Here is an 18,671-nt window from a genome sequence, read left to right on the forward strand (position 1 = left end):
TTATAGGATAAGTTGCCTCAGCTCATAAAGCTAGTGACAGGATGAAACTTCCTAATCAGACTTGACTCAAGAACCCAACTTCTTAATAACGGTACAGGGCAGCCCCTCTTGCTCGCCTCTGCTTTCCAACATCTGCCAAGCAGCGCAGACGTTCAAGCAGTGTTTGCTGAGTATTTCAATATTCAGTCATACATACCTATCTTTGATTATGCTGAAATAAAAGTTGGAGAGTTCTCTGGTATAAAATGCTCGTAATAGCCGAACAACTTTTCCAAAGTCATACTGCTTATATGAATCGGTAATCTAGGGAACAAAGCCAAAATAAATTTGGAAGCTGGGATAAGCAAATAAAAATGCAAGTCATCATGAGCAAAATATGTTCCTTTTCAAAATATGTTTCAAAGGCAGAACGCGAGAGCACTTAAGGGTCTTTAAAACGTCGTTTCTGGATATGAAAGTCACCATCCTCAGAAAACACTGAATAGTCTACCCTGAAAACTACAAAAGAACACACACCAAATGAAAAGATCAGGTTTTAAATGATGAAGCCACACCATTTTAAAACAGCAAAGAGTTTAAGTTACCAACGTTCCTTCATTTATGCCTGAAAAGTAAAATTGGGCGAAAATCTGCATGTACGACTCTTAAGGGTATGTGGAAGCAATTCTAATTTTTGAGAAAACACAAAATATTTGTGTTTATATATGAGAGGATATCTTATAAGACAACATAGGAATCATCGTTTCAGTTATTTCTATACTTTTGAGATGTTTATTTCTATACTTCTGCAGTTAAATAAAGTACAACTCTATTTTATTCCTTCCTATTAAAGAAATACACGGAACTGATTTCAAGAGAAAAATGTGGTCTGAGGGGAGGCCTGGGCCTACTGCTGCCACCAACTCCTGTAGTCTTTTGAGAGACCAGGAAAGAAATCATAAGACTTCATACCTAATCAACCTAGGACCATGTGGAATTTATCAACTTTTTTTTTTTTTTTTTTTTTATTTGCAGTACGCAGGCCCCTCACTGTTGTGGCCTCTCCTGTTGCGGAGCACAGGCTCCAGACGCGCAGGCTTAGTGGCCATGGCTCACGGGCCCAGCCGCTCCATGGCCTGTGGGATCTTCCTGGATCGGGGCACGAACCCGTGTCCCCTGCATCGGCTGGCAGACTCTCAACCACTGCGCCACCAGGGAAGCCCAAGTATAACTTTTTTTAGTGCTTTTAGATCCTATTTCTAACAAGGAATGCTCCAATCATGTACAACCCAAATTTCAACATACAACTGTGCTATTTCCAAAAGCTTATAAATGTACACTTACCTTGTTTGCTAAATCCTGCAGTAAGTGTAGCATATACTGGTCTATGAAATACATATTGTTAACAGGGACAGAATCTGTTTCTGGGTTGAAACCAGCCACATTTCCCAAAAGAAAGCGGAGAGTATTCCTAAGCTATAAATATTGAGGAAAAAAATATACAGTCAAAAAATATATGAGTCCTTCAGTTATTACTGAAAAATTATTTTCTTTCTCTATAATTTTTATCCAACTCATGTTACTTTCTTAATGGGATACTTTGTTATATCATTCCTATAATAAGACTACAAATGCAGAAAACAAACTCATTTCAAAAGCTCAGTTGCAGAAACAACCACTGTACTTTATACATAAAAACTGAATTTTCATTATATTTCTTTAAAATCTAAGGGCAAATCGCCTTTCAGTGGCCCAAGTTTGTTCATCTGTGTCGGTAAGAATGTTGTGTAGGTAAAAATAAATGGAATAAATGTGCACAGTCATTGAGCACATAAAAAGTATACAAAATTAGTATAATTTCATATTATATTAAAATATAAAAAGACAGTGTATAAAATTATCAGCATTACTACTTATATTTTTAAACAAATAAATTAGCACAGGATATTTTTAAAAGCTCGTAACATGTGGAGAACTCATTTTCATTCAGTTGTGAAGTGCCAACAAAAATGTGCCTCATTTTTTTTTAACAACGACTCAGTAAACTTTTCATTCGGGAATAGTACATAATAGAAAGAGTAGTGACTCTGACCTTGTTAATATCATCTCTGGCAGCATTCAGTACAAATGGACTAATTATCACTTCAGTGAAGACATTGGACTCAGCGACCCACCAGCGAAGGACATCAGCACCATAGGGAGGCTCTTTGCTTTGATCCTTTTCATTGAAGGAAAAAACCATATAAACATATAAATGGCTTTCGATTACAATTTGGTGAACAGAGGCTTTAGGTAAGACTCCTATTTAGAAATGTTTGAGCAAAATGTAAGCATAAAATATAACCGTACTGTAACGAAATAAGGGCTAACGATCTCAGAGATCAGGCTGAATCTAAAACAACAACAAAACTGGAAATAGGGAGAGTTCGGCCCGCAGTCTTGTTCAGCGGCTTCCTGTCATGTCTGTAAACAGCCACTACAGCAGGTGGACAGAGTACTGCCCCAGATGCGTCTGTGATGGGGGAGCGGGCTGGGGGAGGGGAAGGATTGCTTTTCCCTCGCAATATTCCCAAGCTACTCCGACAAAGAGAGCTGATTACTGGACACTAGGAGGGCAGTAAAAAGCCAAGGGAGTAAAATAACAGAGAAGGGCTTTCTTTTCTGAAAGCAACTCCAAAATAAACTAAAGTATCAGCAACCCCAGACTGATGTTCATTAATGACTTGCTTTAAAGTGTATCATTTCCAAGAATATAACAACATTCGTTCATTCACTTACTCATGGCTGCGTGGCTTGCGGGATCTCAGTTCCCTGACCAGGAATCGAACCTGGGCCCCCAGAGGGAAAGCGCCAAGTCCTAACCACGGGGCCTCCAGGGAATTCCCTGAAACATGCATTTAGAAGATGCGATCTAATTTTTTTCCTATACTGTTTCTGTTTAACTGTAAAACTAAAGTTTATAAAGTTTTAAAGTTCAGACAATTAAAAGAGGGATAGCATGGCTCAGAACCTAACTGGAGATTCAGACCTGAAATGAGTCAAAAGGGCCACAATCCCAACCCTGCCCTTTTTCAAAACAAAAGAAAAAATCACATATCATTTGAGAGTCTAGATTTAAAACACGGTAAAGCATTTGTTATTAGTATAGAAGATAGTTTTGTGAGGTTTTTTTTACATTGGAGTAACTATATTAATGGTTCTGGCTGCCAACTTAGCCTTAAAACAAAAATAAAATGAATTTTTAGGGAATCACCTACTTGTCCTCCATTAATGACAACATCAGGATCAGTGACATTCCCGAGAGACTTGGACATCTTTTCTCCCTTTTCTCCAAGGGTAAATCCATGAACAACCACTGTCCTAAGAAGACAAATTAGCTATTATAATAATGAAGACGATGATCGTCTTTTCGAAGATGACTCACAGCTTAAAAAGAGTAACTTAGTTTGACATAAAAATCTTTTTTCTTGACAAATTATGTATGAAAACTTTTCTTCAAAGTCTGACTCTCAGCTACTTGTTTATCCTGATAAATAGTAAGCTCTCTTATACACAAAATTTTTATGTTTACATTCACTAAACAATTATCTCCTGAGCAACTATTATGTACTGATTTTGAACATTAAAACTAACCAGGAAAAAGTATGTCTTAAAAAATTATCTTCAAAAGGACAATTTGAGAGAAATATATATCTGCTGTTCTATCGACTTTTAAAAGCATGTCATACAAGAAACATAAAACATGCAAACTGTAAGATGGGTTTTCACTTTAAGATAGCAAAAATCTTAAGCTATTAAAGAATCTTTCTGATTAGAACCTCCATTCACATATTTGAATAAGGAAAAGCTATTCTCTGTAACTAAATAAGAATCCCTAATTTAATAAAATTCACTAAAGAAATATTTCCATCCATTAGCCACTTGTGGAAATTACAAATGTAAGGATATCTGACTGAGGCTGTCCTCAGTCAAGCTAGAATATCCTTCTCCACATCCATCGTGTGGGTTTCTCCACTATTCCAGTCAATGCCGGTTTTAGCTCTTCTAGGAATTATGACCTGTGCTGGAGTGACAAGGCTTCTTTGTATTGCTGTCTCCATTTTTGTCTCTTTTTTTTTTTTACTTCAAACCTATTTCTCTCCTGAGATTGCAGACTGTAAGCTAATTCAGGGCAGTGTTTTATCACCTACATATTATTCAGTAGAGTGCTTCACGCACTGGCGAGTATTCAGTAGAAATACTCAACCGTGTGCTGACTTGTTTAGCTCAGGTGTAATACTTACTTAAAAGGTGATTTATTCCTTGCTGCCACACTTGTTAACAAGGAAGACTGAAACCAACCCCCAAGCTGGTCTTTTCCTTCCAAGTACAAATCTGCTCTTTGGTCAGTACCTCAAAAATAAATATGAAAAAACAAATTTAAGTTAATTAAATAGGAAAATGGAAATGAATATTTATCAAGGTATTAAAATATTAAAAGTAATCATGTTACTTATTTCTTTTTTTTTTTTTTTTTTTGCGGTACACGGGCCTCTCACTGTTGTGGCCTCTCCCGTTGCGGAGCACAGTCTCCGGACGCGCAGGCTCAGCGGGCATGGCTCACGGGCCCAGCCGCTCCGCGGCATGTGGGACCTTCCCGGACATGGGCACAAACCCATGTCCCCTGCATCGGCAGGTGGACTCTCAACCACTGCGCCACCAGGGAAGTCCAGTGTTACTTATTTCTTGTGTCATGCTATACCCAATGGCTAGGTTGCATTCACTTGGGCTGTTACCCTCACTGCCAATTTATTAATCAAGATAAAGAAAATAAACCTTGGAGTATGATCTCCCAAACCACAGATAACTAAAATATTATCTAAATTAGGGACTGATTCATATTAACTACCAATATCAATATTTCCAGTTAAATCTTTTATGAAAATAAACTATTAATTCAACAATTATTTGCTAAGTATCCAATAACTTTATATGTTGTCATTTAATTCTCATAGTAACTCTAGAAAGTAGGTATTATTATTATCCCCATTTTACTGATGAGGAAAGTGAGACACAGAGAGATTTTATAACTTGCCCAAGGTTATGCAGACAGTAAGCAGTAGACATGGAGTCTAAATGTAGACCATCTGACCACGGAGCATATGCACTTAACCAAGATATTAAATAAATTAGGAAAAAATGTCTTATAAAGGGCAAGTTATTAACTTCCAATTTCACAACAACCCAGTCAAAAGATGGGCAAAGCATAAAAAAGCCCTATGAGCCAGGGGTTGAGGCACGAGGTTGGTGGCGGGGCAGGGGAGGAATGAGCAGGCAGAGTGCAGAGGATTTTTAGAGCAGTGAAAATACTCCAAGTGATACTATAATGATGGATACATGTCATTATACATTTGTCCAAACAGTAAACCCTAATGTAGACTATCTACTTTGGATGATGATGATGTGTCAAGGTAGGTCCATCCGTTGTAAGAAATGTACCACTCTGGTGGGGAACCTTGATAACAGGGAAGACTGCCTGTGTGAGGGCAGAGGGTACAGGGAGATCTCCGCACCTTCCTCTTCACTTTGCTGTGAACCTGAAACTGCTCTTAAAAAATTAAGTCTTGTGAACCTGAAACTGCTCTTAAAACATTTAAGTCTTTAAGAAAAAACACGGCAAAAGAAAAAAAAATGCCGTACAAATAATTTAGCCTCAAATTCGTTAGAACATATATGTACCCAAGCTTGAGAGCTACTTCAGCATTCAACAAATAACAACAGTTAATTCAAGAGTTAAAAATCCGAAATACGGGACCATTTGGCAAACATCATAAGTAATGATCATTTCAGTCAAAAATCATCAAGGACGCTTAAACACTAGGTGAAAATCTGGTGAGAAAACAGGATATTTCCACAGTCTTAAAGTATCTCTCTACAAGATACGGTTGACCCTTGAACAACACTGGTTTGAAATGTGAGTGCCCACTTACACCCTGAATTTTTTAACTAAATACGTGCTATAGTACTACATGATCTGACGTTGGCTGAATCCGTGGATGTGGAACCACGGATATGGAGGGCCAACTATGAAGTTAGACTTGGACTGCATGGAGGGTTGGTGCCCCTACCAACGTTGTTCAAGGGTCAACTGTATGTATAATAATTACGATGGGGAGATGGGGGTGGGGGAGGAGTAACCCTGTAAGAGAAGATGGGCAGGCACCATCTTAACCAAGTGATCAAAGTTAAACATCACCAGCAAAAGACATCATGTGACTTCTGACATGACGCACTGAAAAGGACACAGTATCACTTCTGTGATATTTCTGCCAAAAATGCACAATCTAAATCCAATCATGAGAACACGTCAAAGAAACCCAAGCTGAGGTACTATCTTCTATAAAATAAACCACCTGTACCTTCATGAATGTCAAGTTTATGAAAGACAAGGACAAAATGAGGAGACTAAAGAGATAACTAAATGTCACATGAGATCCTAGATTGGGTCTAGACCCCTTTTTATTTATTTTTTTCTTTTCCCATATAGGACGTTACTGGGTGAAATTGGAGTAAGATCTATAGATAGGTAACAGTATGGAATCAGTGCTAATTTCCTGATTTTGATGTTCATATTGGTTATACAAGAGACTGTCCATGTTTTTAGGAAATACACACTGAAATATTTTGGGATAAAAGAGCATCAAGTCTGCAACTTACCTTTAAATTGTACAGAAAAGAGTTTGTTTATATATCCATATAGAAAAAATATATATAAAGCAAATGTGGCCAGATGTTGACTATGGAAAATCTAGGTGAAGGTATGTACTTCTTTATACTATTCTGTGACTTTTCAGAATAAAAATGGTTTTCAAAAAAAGGAACATGAGGTCTTTGGGGAAGATTACTTCCATATTTTAAACCTAAACTCAGAACTCTAAGAAACCCCCACAATCCCTTTTTATTTGTAAAATGATGGTGATTTGCTCTCATGTCCTAACATTGAGGATTCAGTGTTGTAATCCTTATGTGACAAAGACTATCTGGGTGAAGGTGGGAGACAAAACTGAAATAATGTAATCAAACATTAAATTAGTTATCAACTAACATTATCAAGCATCTAGCAGGCACTGTGCTATCTGCTCTCTTGGAGATGACAGCCAATAGGGTAGATTTTCTGTTAAACAAGAAATACCTATGTTGTTATCAGGGTGAAAACACAGGTTAGCCTAGTCTATGTAGTTAGGAAAGCCTAGGATAATATAAAATGATAAATGCCTATGCAATGAGAACAAAAATTTTATCCTCAACATCTAGAATGTTACATCTATATCCTACTTTCCTTCTTCCTCTACCAATCTGTAACCATTTAAACTTTTACAATACCAGTACTTAAACCCCATCCCACCCAAAATGTTAACTTCCTACTGGAGACCACATTTTGGATGTAGCAATAATTAATGAGAAGATTAATAACAGAATACTAGGGGAAATCCTTCTCTGAAATAAGTGGAAAATGAAATAGCAGGAAGTATTCCCAAGAAATTTTCATTTCTTCAGAAAATACCTACTTCTGGCCTAATGAAATGACAGTCCATAATCATGAAATCCAACTAACATTCTGTCATCTTGGAGAAATCATTGCTTCCAAGCCTTGATTAACACACCTAAAAAAACAAGGGGTTTAAATAATCTCTAAAATGTTTGCCAGCTCTAAAATTTTTAGTTTTAAGAAAGCTGGCTGTTGCCTAAGGACTTACACTATGCCGAATAAAAGCAATTTGAAGACTGCACAGTGGCTAGAATCAGACTGCCTGGGTCCAAATCCTGGTTGTGGTGCTTACTACCCATGGGGCCTTAGCATACATAACCTTTCCATGCTTCCATTTCTTCCTCACTGAAATGAGGATAACACCAAAATCTACTTACAAGGTTGTTCTAGAGATTAAACACGTAATATAACATGCTTAGGACATAGTAAATACTCAGTAAATGTGAATTATTATTAAGATACATCATAAAGAGCACTTGATAGTTGCTGATGGTATATTTTTTCAAACAGTTTTATATGAAGGAATACTTGCAAAAATGTGATTAGGTATACTAAATTACTTTTAAAATACATGGTCTCTGATTCTGTCCTAGAAACACATGTTGTACCTAATAAAATCAGGCCATTAATAATAGCACAACAAAACAACTAATTCATATTAAGGGTAAAGTCTTGGTGTCTTTCTCATTTCTCATATATGCTGAATTACTGGAATTGGGTAAGGAGCAAAATATCATTCTGGAAAAGAAAGTGTAACCCTAGAAAATTTCTGCAAACAAGAGCCTGTCAAGATGGTGTATAAAACCAGAAGAAAAAGATGGAGGTGGGGAAGTTTTGGAGTAGCAAAGCACTGAGTAAGAAATGAAAAGATAAAGTTTATAGGAACTTTCAAAATGAAGATGAGAAGTTTAGTCTTGGATGGTAAGTAATACGAACCACAGTCAAACTCAAGTGCTGGTATATTGTAGAATCATTTAACAACCTCATATAATTAATTACTGGGACTATTTTCTGTTCTAGTAAGTTTATTTTTAGTAATGCTTAATTTTTTTTCTAACAACAAAAAGCACATTCTCACTTTAAGAAACTTGTAAAACAGTAAAGTTCAAGAAAATAAAATCACATATATTCCTGATACCTGGAGATAATCACTTTATTTCAGCATATTTCCTTCCACTATTTTGTCTATGCATACCAACATTTACATGAGTAAATATCCTACATCTTTGTATTCTGCACTTTTAAAAATTTAACACGCCCTTAAATAATACTTTCCCATGACCATTTAATGTTCAAAAACATGACTTAATGGAGGCATGTCATTCTATCATATGAATGTATGCCATATCACTTTAGCCATTTTTCTACAGATGGACATTGGGTTGTTGGTCAATGTCATTTACTATTTGAAATAACACTGTAATGAATATCTTCACACATAATTTTTCATCCAGATCTGATTACTTCTATACTACAGAACAGATTCCTATAAGTGGAATCACTCAGTCAAAAGACAGAAAACTACTTCAAAGCTTTTGACGCATAATGTGAAAACCCCTTCTGGTAGGTCTGTGCCAATTTACACTTCCACTAGCAGTGTACAAGAGGGAGAAACGGTACCGTTTTTTTTCTGCCTATTTTTTATCCTTTTTCCTTCCTGCATAGATTTTTTTGTAATTTTATTATTATTATCATTATTTTTTAATATTTTCTTGGCAGCATGTGGATCTTAGTTCCCCAACCAGGGATCAAACCTGTGCCCCTTGCACTGGAAGTGTGGAGTCTTAACCACTGGACCGCCAGGGAAGCCCCTGCATAGATCTTTTAGTGAAAGAAAAATTTAGAACCTTCTTATGGAGGCATAGTATGTTTGGTGTCTTAAAATTCCAGGAAAAGTAGTGATTAACCATGTGGTAAAAAGTATTTCTTTACAATAACTTTCGCTCTTATGAAAATTGTAGGAATTCCCTGGTGGCCTAGTAGTTAGCATTCTAGGCTTTCACTCCTGTGACCCGGGTTCAACCCCTAGTCAGGAAACTGATATCCCACAAGTTGCCTGCGCAGCCAAAAAAAAAAAGTAAAGATTCACGTTTAGAGGAAACAACTGTTCAATACCTCTAGGATTGTGATTTAGGTATGGTAAAAATTTAAAGAATAAACCAACTGCTAAAAAATTACTATCAAAGAGGAATTCGCAAAAAACTGAGTAATCTACAATTTCATTACTAAATTTGTATAATTTTGCTGAATTGATGAATTTTGAGCAAGATTATTATATTGAACTAAGAAGGCAGGTTGTAGAACCAGCACAAACATTTGGCAAAACTACTGTTTAATGTACATACATTTAAAAATAATTTAAACAAAAAATAATTGCTAAAAATAATCATTAATTTTTGAAAGTAAGCTATTAGTACTGTATATGTCCTTAAAAGGGTAACTTTAAAAAAAACTTATTTGTAAATCTAAGTTTCTGTTTCAAAAAATGATCTCTTTTCTCTACTTCAAGTTATTTATCTGTTAAAAAGAATCAGAAATGATGTAGAATAAATATTTTAAAACACTAATTACTTCACCAGGTGAATGGATAAACCGTGGTACATCCAGACAATGAAGTATTGTTCAGCACTAAAAAGTAATGAGCTATCAAGCCATGAAAAGACATGGAGGAACCTTGAATACATATTATTAAGTAAATGAAGCCAAAGTGAAAAGGCTACATCCTGTATGACTCCAACTATACCACATTCTGGAAAGGGCAAAATTAACGGAGACAGTAAAAAGATCAGTGGCTGCCAGGGGTTAGTAGGGAACAAGGGATGAAAAGGTGGAGCAGAAGATTTGGGGGGCCATAAAACTATTCTGTGTGATACATGCCATTATACATTTGTCAAAACCCACAGAATGTACATCACCAACAGTGAACTCTAATGTAAACTATGGACCCTGGATGATAACGATTTGTCAACGTGGGGTCATCGAACGTAACAAATAGACCACCCTGGTGTGGGATGCTGATAATTGGAAGGCTGTGGGGAAGGGGTTCAAGGGGTATGGATTCTCTCTACTTTTCTATTTTTAAAAAATTTTAAACATTAATTAGTTTTATTTTTTAGAATTTTTATTGGAGTATAGTTGCTTTACAATATTGTATTAGTTTATACTGTACAGCAAAGTGAATCAGCTGTACATATAAGCCCTCTTTGGATTTCCTTCTCACCACAGAGCAATGAGTAGAGTTCCCTGTGCTATACAGTAGGTTCTCATTAGTTACCTATTTTATACATAGTATCAACAGTGTATATATGTCAATCCCAATCTCCCAATTCATCCCACCACCCCCTTTCTTTCCCCTTTGGTATCCATAAGCTGTCGTCTGTGTCTGTATTTCTGCTTTGTAAATAAGATCGTCTATACAAATTTTTTCAAAAAAATAAAGATATTTTTTAAAAAGTTTAAATATTAATTAGTTTTAAATCAATGCAATAATTAATATCTTTGGTTAACATTTAAGGAATGTTTTAGAAATATGGATATGACTTATTACTTATATTTAATTCACTTTAAATGCCATTCCCTTTCAGAAAGTGTTCAAGTTTCAATTTCTTAAGTTTTACTGACCTTGAACTCACTCACAGTGAAACTCACAAAGAACTCACCAGGTACTTGACCTGGTGTGAAAACAGAAGCGAAATCTCTTTCACTGCCATAAAATCTGTCACCAAAAAGTAAAACTAGATATGTATGCTATGTAATCACCAAATTCAACTCGTTAAACATTAGTAGATACTGATGAAGACTGGTATCTAAAATTAAGCTCAAAATCAAGCTGATTTTACTTTGCAATAATACACTCTCAAGGAAACATGCAGACATTGAATCATTTCATATTAGACTTGATACAAGCCATCTGAGAATGAAAAGTACAATAAGCCTTCCCAGGAAAGTAGATGACTGCTCATTTTGTTTTGTTTTTTAAAGGAAAATCACCTTTGCTTTATGGTTTTTTGAACTATGAATTCACCTAGTATCTGGACTCCTTCCCACCTCATTCTTTCTGCCTATCTTTTGAAATTTTTTATCATGAAAGAAGAAAAGGGAGGAAAACAGGATGAAATATAAACCAATTAATCTAAGTTACTGATCAATCTCATAAGTTTTTTATTTTATTTATTCTTCACTTTTTTTGAGGAAGAGGAATATAAGATCTCAGTGAAAAAGTAGAAACTACAGTCTAAAATTGGGTTTGTGGGAATTCCCTGATGGGCCAGTGGTTAGGACTCAGCACTTCCACTGACGGGGGCCCAGGTTCAATCCCTCGTCGGGGAACTAAGAACCCACAAGCCGCACAGTGCGGCCAAAATGAAATAAAATAAAATAAAATAGGGTTTGTGTATTATCTGTGAAGATAGTTTACTTATGTTCCGGCATCCTCCTATGCATGCAACACACATGTTTTAATGGCAAAATGATTTTCTTTCTTTGAATTAATTAGCTATATATGACATGGAAGGGAAAAATGATTTACTGATTAGGTGCATTTTTACCACTAATTTCATTTGATAAATTATTTCTGTCACTGTCAAATATTTGGTTAAGAACAAACTTGAAATAGTACGACTAAACTCTATCTGTACCACCGACAGCAGCACAGATAGGTTTTAATGACAATTTTCACACAGTTTAACAGTCAGTGGCTCCAGGTATAATTTGCACGTGCTGCACTTGGCAACATAAAACCACTTTAGAAATGTGGTTTTTTTTGCTGCTACAAATGCCAGTAGCAGCAATGCTAGTAGAATTGCTGCTACAATTGTAGCTGCTGCTACAATGCCAGTAGCAACAATTCTCACCAAGGCTGAAGCAGCTAATGAACTTTGAAATATACTTTATAAGCACTATTTCACATATGGCATATTTATTCTATTTTGAAATTCAGGATGCTGCCCCAAATGTGGTAGGAGGTAACTCTTTTTCCTGTTTATAACATAACACTATTTAACCTACTACCTACGTTCTGTAGTGTTATCTGCTGACATTTTCAATAAAACTTAGGGAAAAAAGTACCTAAACTGGCAATATTTTCTCTTGAGTATGGTGGGAGAAACGTATGAAATAGTAATTCTGAAAATTACTGCATACAATATTATAAAAATTATATTAGATCATTATGAATTTTTATGTACAGTTTAGCTATAATACAGAGTAAACATGAATTTCTGTGTATTTTGCTTTTCAAATTTCCTACGCTGAAAGAAAGGCCTAATTAGAGCATTCCTAGCATTTACCTGCTAGGAATCACATTGCTGTCCTCTCAGTAATAAGGTCTACTACCAGAAGTATACCTCAGGTAAAACTTGACCACGATCCCTCTTCATCCCTTTAACAATGGTCAGCTGAACAGGCAAGCTGTTTTCCCACATTCCTTTGCTCCAGAAAGCAAACAGGATCTCCTGGGTAAAACCCAGCACTCAGCAGCAATGTGAGGACCTATCTGATGCAGCGTTGCTTCCCTGGCACCTCATCCCAGTCTTTAACCTCACAGTGGGGACAAGCTCTATTTCATTTCACTTCTAGCTTCTCACTTAGTATCCTTGAAGGTATCTTCTCACATCCAAACACGTCCTCTGTGTGCCTGCTACTACTCCCTTCTAATTCCTGCCCAATCTCGCCTCCCTTTTTATCCATGGAGTCAAAAGCTTCCCCTAACTGTGAGGAAGTAGCAATTAGTCAGCTGTCTGCATAGACAGGGGTAAAGCTGTGAGAAGGTAACAGAGTACAGACGAATGAGAACCGGAAAGCAGGGTACCCGACTTCTAGCCTGACACTAAGCTATGTAACCATCACCTAATTGGACCCTAATCCAATCTCATCTCCTCTTCTGAAAAATGATTGGGTCAGGCTATTTCAGTGATTTCCAAACTTTGTTTTACAGAACTGAGGGCCTTGGGGTCAAGGAGAATGAGCTGACCGAGAGGAGGAAGAAAATTCCCATTTTTATTAATCTTATATATTGTGGTTCTGTATAAAAATTTCAAATGGAAAAAAAAAGTTTAGAAAGCATTGGATTAAATGATTTTTAATCTTTTTTTTAAAATGATTAAAAGATCCAATAGCTCTTCCAGATCTAAAATTATATTATATTATAGCTGATGTACTTCCAAATAAAGCATAAAAAAAAAAAGAGTTCTTGATTATAGATTTCTTCTGATAGCATTTATTTATTTTCAAAACTGCTTGATTGGTAGTTAATCTACTATTTTAAATTACCTGGAAGAACATAAGACCATGAAGTTCCACTGTCAAACCAGATGTCCAAAATATCCTGACCTGGCACATACTCCAAAGCATCAGGACCACCAACCTAGTAAGATAAGGTAAAAACATTTTAATTACACAGCCATCACAACATTTACAATTAATACCCAAAAAGGTCTTAAGAAAATGAAATACTTACAACCATCAAATTCACATTTTAAAATGAAATTTCAGGCATTTTTAAGTATTTTGCAATTAGGGTACAACTGCTTCATTTGCATGTAAAAGTGATTGTGGCCACTTAATTACACGTTTACTAATGGAAATAGAAACTTTTTATTTCTTGAAATAATCTTCCAATTTGGATTCTTCAATATGTGATGCCATCAGTTAACTCGAATTCATGTCCTACAAAGTCCTGATACACCAATGTTAGGCACTGTTCCCTCACAGTCACAAGTGCCTCTCTCTGCTCAGCCAACAAAGCAGTTAAAATCAATCTTGGCCCTCAGTGAGACAGCAAATATCCCTCACACTCTACTGCTAAACTATATACCCAGCTTCTCTAGCTAAATAAAAATGTCTACTCTCAAACTGCACCGGCTCCTCATTTATGATGAATAAACTCATGAACTTGACATGATAACATAACTACTTTTTAACTCCCAGGGAATCTCGTGTTGTCATTAAATCATGCAATACATAACAAAGGCTGTTAAATACGAATAGAAATTTACCTGAGATAAGACTTCTTTTGGAAGAAGCTGCTCCGGGGGAAGAGTCCACCAGATATCACTGCCATGCTCTTCCACTAGTTTAATAATATGCTCAATAGTCTGGCTATTTTAGGGGGAACAGAGTAAAATTGTTCACTTAATTATTGTGGTTAATACCTAATATTTTAAATTTAAGAAACAGTAGTATTTTTTTCCCTATCTGCAGAATATTTATCCCAATATGCAGGGTATTTTTTCCTATCTTTCCCCCCAAATTTAGTGGTATTATCTTCAGTTACTTGCTTACTTAGTTCCTGCTGTCATCTTAAATTCAATAAAATAAAATAAAATTGATCATATGGAGCCCTTAAAAGAAAAAGAAAAAAAAAAGACTTCTCCTGATATCCCTATTTCAGTTACTGATATCCCTGTTTCTATCAGTCTATTTTCTATCCAAGTACCTATATTCAAAACCTGCTAATTATCTACCTCCTCCAATTTCTGCTCAAATTAAGCCAACACATTCTGTCAGTTTCTACCTTGAAATATTACTCAAATTTATTCTTTGAGTAAATAAAAGAATATTAGTCCAATCTCACTGCATCAATACTAGATTGATGCAATGGTCTGACTTTTCCCCTATGCTCATTCCTCTACATGACACATGAAATTTAATTTATATGACACATCTTTGAGAGAGTTGCACTCCTAAAACTGCTTTTATCACACCAATCCCCTCAAAGACTTGCAGTACCCCCTCACTGCTTATAGGACTGAGTCCACATACATCTGCATAAGAGGCAATACTGTACCAGAGCACAGATTTTGATATCTGATATTTGATAACAGATATCCAGGCTTATATCTTGACTCTGCTACTTTTTATATATATGACCACACACAAGTACTAAAACTTCTCTAAGTATTGGTTGTCCCTTCTGTTAAGAAGAATAGTACAATTTTTGTTCAAAAATAATTTGAGTACCTCCAATGTTTTGGACGCTGTTCTAGGCACTGGAGATACAGCAGTTAACAAGGCAGATAAGATTCCCACTGCAGTGGAACTTGCATTTTAATGATCCTAGATACTCTCGTCAGAATGACTGCAAACTAAATGAGATGATCCAGTAAAATTTAACACATGCCTAACACACAACAGAAAGCCAATAAATGCATATCAAATGAGTACTGAAACTGATCATTATCTTTGGGAAGATAAAATACACAGTTATAAATTGTCTGAAAATTAAACTCAGGGGAAATCTTATACCAAATTTTCTCACAGGAATAATATACTTTTAAGTTATTATCACAGCTTTACTGACATTACAACTTCCTCTAGTTGCTTCCCACTGAGTCACAGAATATATTGGTCAAGAACATAGACCCTGTGTGGAGAGAGGGGAACCCTCCTACATTGTTGATGGGAATGTAAACTGCTGCAGCTACTATGGAAGACAGTTTGGAGGTTCCTCAAAAAACTAAATGTATAGTTGCTATATGATCCTGTAATCTACTACTGGGCATATATCCAGAGAAAACTATAATTCGAAAAGTGACAGATGAATGGATAAAGAAGATGTGGTACACATACACAATGGAATATTACTCAGCCATAAAAAAGAACAAAATAATGCCATTTGCAGCAACATGGATGGACCTAGAGATTATCATACTAAGTGAAGTAAGTCAGACAGAGAAAGGCTAATACCACGTGGTACCACTTATATGTGGAACCTCAAATATGACACAAATGAATTTACCTATGAAACAGAAACACATTCATAGAGAACAGACTTGTGGTTGCCAAAGGGGAGAGGCAGGATGGATTAGGAGTCTGGGATTAGCAGATGCAAACTATTACATATAGAATGGATAACCAACAAGGTCCTACTGTATAGCACAGGGAACTATATTCAATACCCTGTGATAAACCATAATGGAAAAGAATATGAAAAAGAATTCAGTGTGATACACTGAATCACTCTGCTGTTCAGTAGAAATTAACACAACATTGTAAATCAACTATACTTCAATAAAATAAATTTTAAAAAAAAGAACATGGACTCCAGAGCCAGACAGCTTTCATTTAATTCCTGGCTCTATAACTTACTAGCTATGTGACCCTAGGCAAACCACTCAACGTTTCTGTACCTTGGTTTGAAAATGCATATAGTAACAGTATCATTAATAGAGCTATTATGGATATGAATTGAGCTTATATGTAAAATGCCTAGAACAGTGTCTGGCACATATTAATAGGTATTATATAAGCATTAGCTATTACTTAAACTGATTCTTTTGGGGGTTTTTTGGCCTTGCCACGCAGCATGTAGGATCTTAGTTCCCCGACCAGAGATCAAACCTGTGTGCCCTGCACTGGGAGCACAGAGTCTTAACCACTGGACTGCCAGTGAAGTCCCATAAACTGATTCTTTGAAGTTAGGAAACTTAAGACAGTTAATTTTGTTAACCAGTTACCAAAACACATATCCATATTAATATTTAGAGATTAAAGTACATATACTAAAGCAAACTTTCCAATTATCCTCGTTTCTACCACACTCCATTAATGCAAGTAACTAAAAATGTAGGTCTATGAGAGTCGATGGAAATGGAAGGAGGAGTGGATAGGAAAAAGTTCTAAGTTCTTAATCTGGATCTGCTTCTTAATAATCATGACTATGTATGGCAAATCACTGAACCTCTCTGGGTCTGATAATTCAGATAAAATGAAGTGTTTATGAAAAATTGTTGTGGGAAGCAAAAATCAAATGGGCATTATAAATTAAATATGCTCTACAAATTGATATCCAAAATACCTAAGTTGATTACACTATGAAGGACAGAATGAAAAAGTATAATGCTACCATATCTATTCTGAAGAAATTATGAATAATAAGAATGTTTAAATGGGCACAAGTCCATATTTCTAATACAGTCACACATTTCAGATGGACTTTAACAATAAAGATAAACTTTTGTGACAAGAGACCATAAAAACTTTGCGCAATAACAACCTAGTTATATGACAATATTTAGTTACATATTACTATTTTAATAGTTTGCACAGAACATTTTATCAGTTAAGAAAATATGAATATACTGTAACAGAAAATCTGAATAAACCTAATGCTATTACTCTTAGAACTAAAAAAAAGACAGATACTAGCAAAGTACATTTATACACATATATCATACCAATTATGAAATTTTCATTAAAAAAAGATTCTAAATATGAGTGTTATTTTTATTTTGCCCTTCTTTTTTTTTTTGGCCGCTTCATGCGGCATGTGGGATCTTAGTTCCCTGACCAGGGACTAAACCCATGCCCCCTGCATTGGAAGCTCAGAGTCTTAACCACTGGACTGCCAGGGAAGTCCCCTCGTTCTGCCTTTCTATCTTTACAATGTTATCATTAGATTGTACTTTTCGGTAAACAGTAAAATAAAAACAGTGAAGCATCTTTAAATGTGTTGGAAATAAACAGATAAAAAATACAAACATAAAGGAAAATCATTCAAATTTCATATTAATTTAGAAAATAAGGTAGAGACGTTAATATTATTATTAATCAAAATAAAAGCATTGGGCTTCCCTGGTGGCGCAGTGCTTGAGAGTCCGCCTGCCGATGCAGGGAACACGGGTTCGTGCCCCGGTCCGAGAAGATCCCACATGCCGCGGAGCGGCTGGGCCCGTGAGCCATGGCCGCTGAGCCTGCGCGTCCGGAGCCTGTGCTCCGCAATGGGAGAGGCCACAACGGTGAGAGGCCCGCGTACCGCAAAAAAATAAAAAATAAATAAAAGCATTTATGTGTATACCACAAATTATATACACACATTTATGTGTATACTTTTAAAAGGACTTTACAAGCACTCTCTAATTGGATTCATAAAAAAACATATTTATAGCTAAACTGACAGATAAACTGTTCTGTGCCTTGGGGTTCCTTAAATCATGAGCCTAATAAGCAAGTAACACAACTAAAAGCCAGGCCTCGAAACTGTCTCTCCTAAATCATGGCTCGATTCTGCTTTTACTTCCCTATTCAGCCTTTCTAACTCATTTATGAAGACAAACACTGTATCTGTGAACTCACACTCCCCTTCTCTGGGGTTTGCTAAGCAAAGGCAAAAAGACTCTTATTACCCATGTGTAATGAAAGCGTGAACCAGAGACCAAGTCAGGGC

At 36.0% G+C, this 18,671-nt stretch overlaps 1 protein-coding gene across 4 annotated transcripts in view; it reads right to left on the reverse strand.

Annotated features, from left to right (window-relative positions):
* Window positions 1-18,671, reverse strand: part of IARS2 (isoleucyl-tRNA synthetase 2, mitochondrial) — a 70,975-nt gene that overhangs the window by 7,747 nt on the left and 44,557 nt on the right. For all 4 annotated transcript variants that reach the window (XM_032649822.1, XM_032649833.1, XM_032649850.1 and 1 more), the window contains 7 exons: window positions 14,503-14,605; window positions 13,778-13,871; window positions 4,263-4,371; window positions 3,237-3,339; window positions 2,072-2,197; window positions 1,324-1,455; window positions 197-303 (listed from right to left, as the gene is read on the reverse strand). In XM_032649822.1, the coding sequence (XP_032505713.1) occupies window positions 197-303; window positions 1,324-1,455; window positions 2,072-2,197; window positions 3,237-3,339; window positions 4,263-4,371; window positions 13,778-13,871; window positions 14,503-14,605 (774 nt within the window). The remainder of the gene's footprint in view (window positions 1-196; window positions 304-1,323; window positions 1,456-2,071; window positions 2,198-3,236; window positions 3,340-4,262; window positions 4,372-13,777; window positions 13,872-14,502; window positions 14,606-18,671) is intronic.

This window comes from Phocoena sinus, chromosome 1 (genome assembly GCF_008692025.1).
Source record: "Phocoena sinus isolate mPhoSin1 chromosome 1, mPhoSin1.pri, whole genome shotgun sequence".
NCBI lineage: Eukaryota > Metazoa > Chordata > Mammalia > Artiodactyla > Phocoenidae > Phocoena > Phocoena sinus.